This window comes from Capsicum annuum, chromosome 3 (assembly GCF_002878395.1).
Source record: "Capsicum annuum cultivar UCD-10X-F1 chromosome 3, UCD10Xv1.1, whole genome shotgun sequence".
Classification (NCBI taxonomy): domain Eukaryota; kingdom Viridiplantae; phylum Streptophyta; class Magnoliopsida; order Solanales; family Solanaceae; genus Capsicum; species Capsicum annuum.
In genome coordinates, this window is record NC_061113.1 from 216,268,800 (window position 1) to 216,270,556 (window position 1,757).

Consider the following 1,757-nt stretch of genomic DNA (forward strand, 5'->3'; position numbering starts at 1 on the left):
TATATATATATATATATATATAGTTATATAGTTATATAGTTATATATAGTTATATACTAATTTATAAACCATATACATAACGTATACATTAAATATACTCATCTATAGAAGATATACACACACACATATATATACCATTCAATATATTCACTACTTTAAATAAAACATACACTACAATATATATTTATATATACTAATTTATAAAACATATACACATGTATACGTTAAATATATACTACTTTATATTTAGAAGATATACACATACACACACATATATATACCATTCAATATGTACACTACCTTAAATAAAAGTATAAAACATATGCTACTTAATATAATAAATTAATAATACTTGATAATAAATTAATAATGTGTTAAAACTAAGTTCTTAATTTCAGTTTGTGAAATTCTGAATTTTCAAAAAAAAAAAAATCTTATTCGGGCCGGGCTGGGGCGGTTAACCGACGTGCCCAAATTGGGTTGGGTCCGGGTCAGGTTAACCGGGCCCAAATCATAAACCCAACCGGACCGCCGGAACCCTAAAGCTCTTGGGCTTACCGGGCCGGGTCAAACCTGGCCGGTTTAATTATGTGGGCCGGTTCGGGCCGGTTTTAACCGGCCCGTTTGACACCCTTAATTTGATATAACTTTAATTTAAGATCACAAGATTCAAAAGTTTTTTTATTTTCTTAAATTATATGTCAAGTCAAAGCATGTCATTCTTTTTGCTACATGCGAGGAAGTATATTGTTTATTTAACCTAATTAATTAATTTGAATTTGTGTATTAGTTTGAACAAGAAAGGGGACATGTTGCATCAGCAGTTGAAAGCTATATAAAGGAGTTTGGTTGTTCAAAGCAGGAGGCTTATGTGAAGCTTGAGAAACTTGTAGTCAATGCATGGCAAGACATAAATAAGGATTCCCTTCATCCGACGCCTGCGCCCATGCCTATCCTCTTGCGGGTACTCAATTTTACCCGCGCCATCAATCTCTTATACAAGGATGAAGATTTATATACAAATTCCAAAACCAAGCTAAAGGATATCATTAATAAAATATTAGTCCAACCACTCAAAATATAGTACTACCTTTAAATTATGCACGTTATTTCCTCGTGATTATCAAATAAAAGTAAAATGATGTTTTGATTAAGTATGTATAGGTGTTACGTTTCAGTGTTTATTTCTATTCGACATAAATATGAATGTTTTGGTTTTTTTTCAATGAGATTTCTCTCTCTGTGATAAATATTTTTTGATGTATTTAAGTTATACTGATTTTTATACACACTTACGTTTCCAGCGCTACGAACAAAGAAAATCGGACAAACAAAAAGGTTACTAAGAGTGAAGTAACGCACTTCTTTTTTGTAGTAAAACGATAACATAGTTGATATTACAAGCATTGCACTACTATATAGAAATGGACAAAAGCAGGTAGCTCATGACATGCCTACTTCTTGGCCAGGGGTAATATAGGTATTTAATGGTTTCACTGCTTTAAAAAATATTGTACCAAATTGCGTTATTCAACATTCATGGTACTCCCTCTGTACCAATCTATTCTTCCTTCATTTTGTTTTTAGTTGGTCTTTTGTGTCCTGATTCAATTGTTTGAGTCATGATGATACTGACATTTACTTTATTCTTTATTCCTCCAGTAAGTAAGCCAACATTATAACAAATTTGATTATTTAGGACGGATTATTTGGTCACTTATAAGTCATATTTTGTCGCAAAAGATTTAGCGTGATGA

General features: G+C 31.5%; 1 protein-coding gene across 1 annotated transcript in view; it reads left to right on the forward strand.

Moving 5' to 3' along the window:
• LOC107863283 ((-)-germacrene D synthase) overlaps positions 1–1,226 on the forward strand; it is a 6,230-nt gene extending 5,004 nt beyond the window's left edge. The window contains exon 7 of the mRNA XM_016709140.2: positions 791–1,226. Within this exon, the coding sequence (XP_016564626.1) occupies positions 791–1,084 (294 nt within the window). The 3' untranslated portion in view covers positions 1,085–1,226. The remainder of the gene's footprint in view (positions 1–790) is intronic.
• Positions 1,227–1,757: the final 531 nt, after the last annotated feature.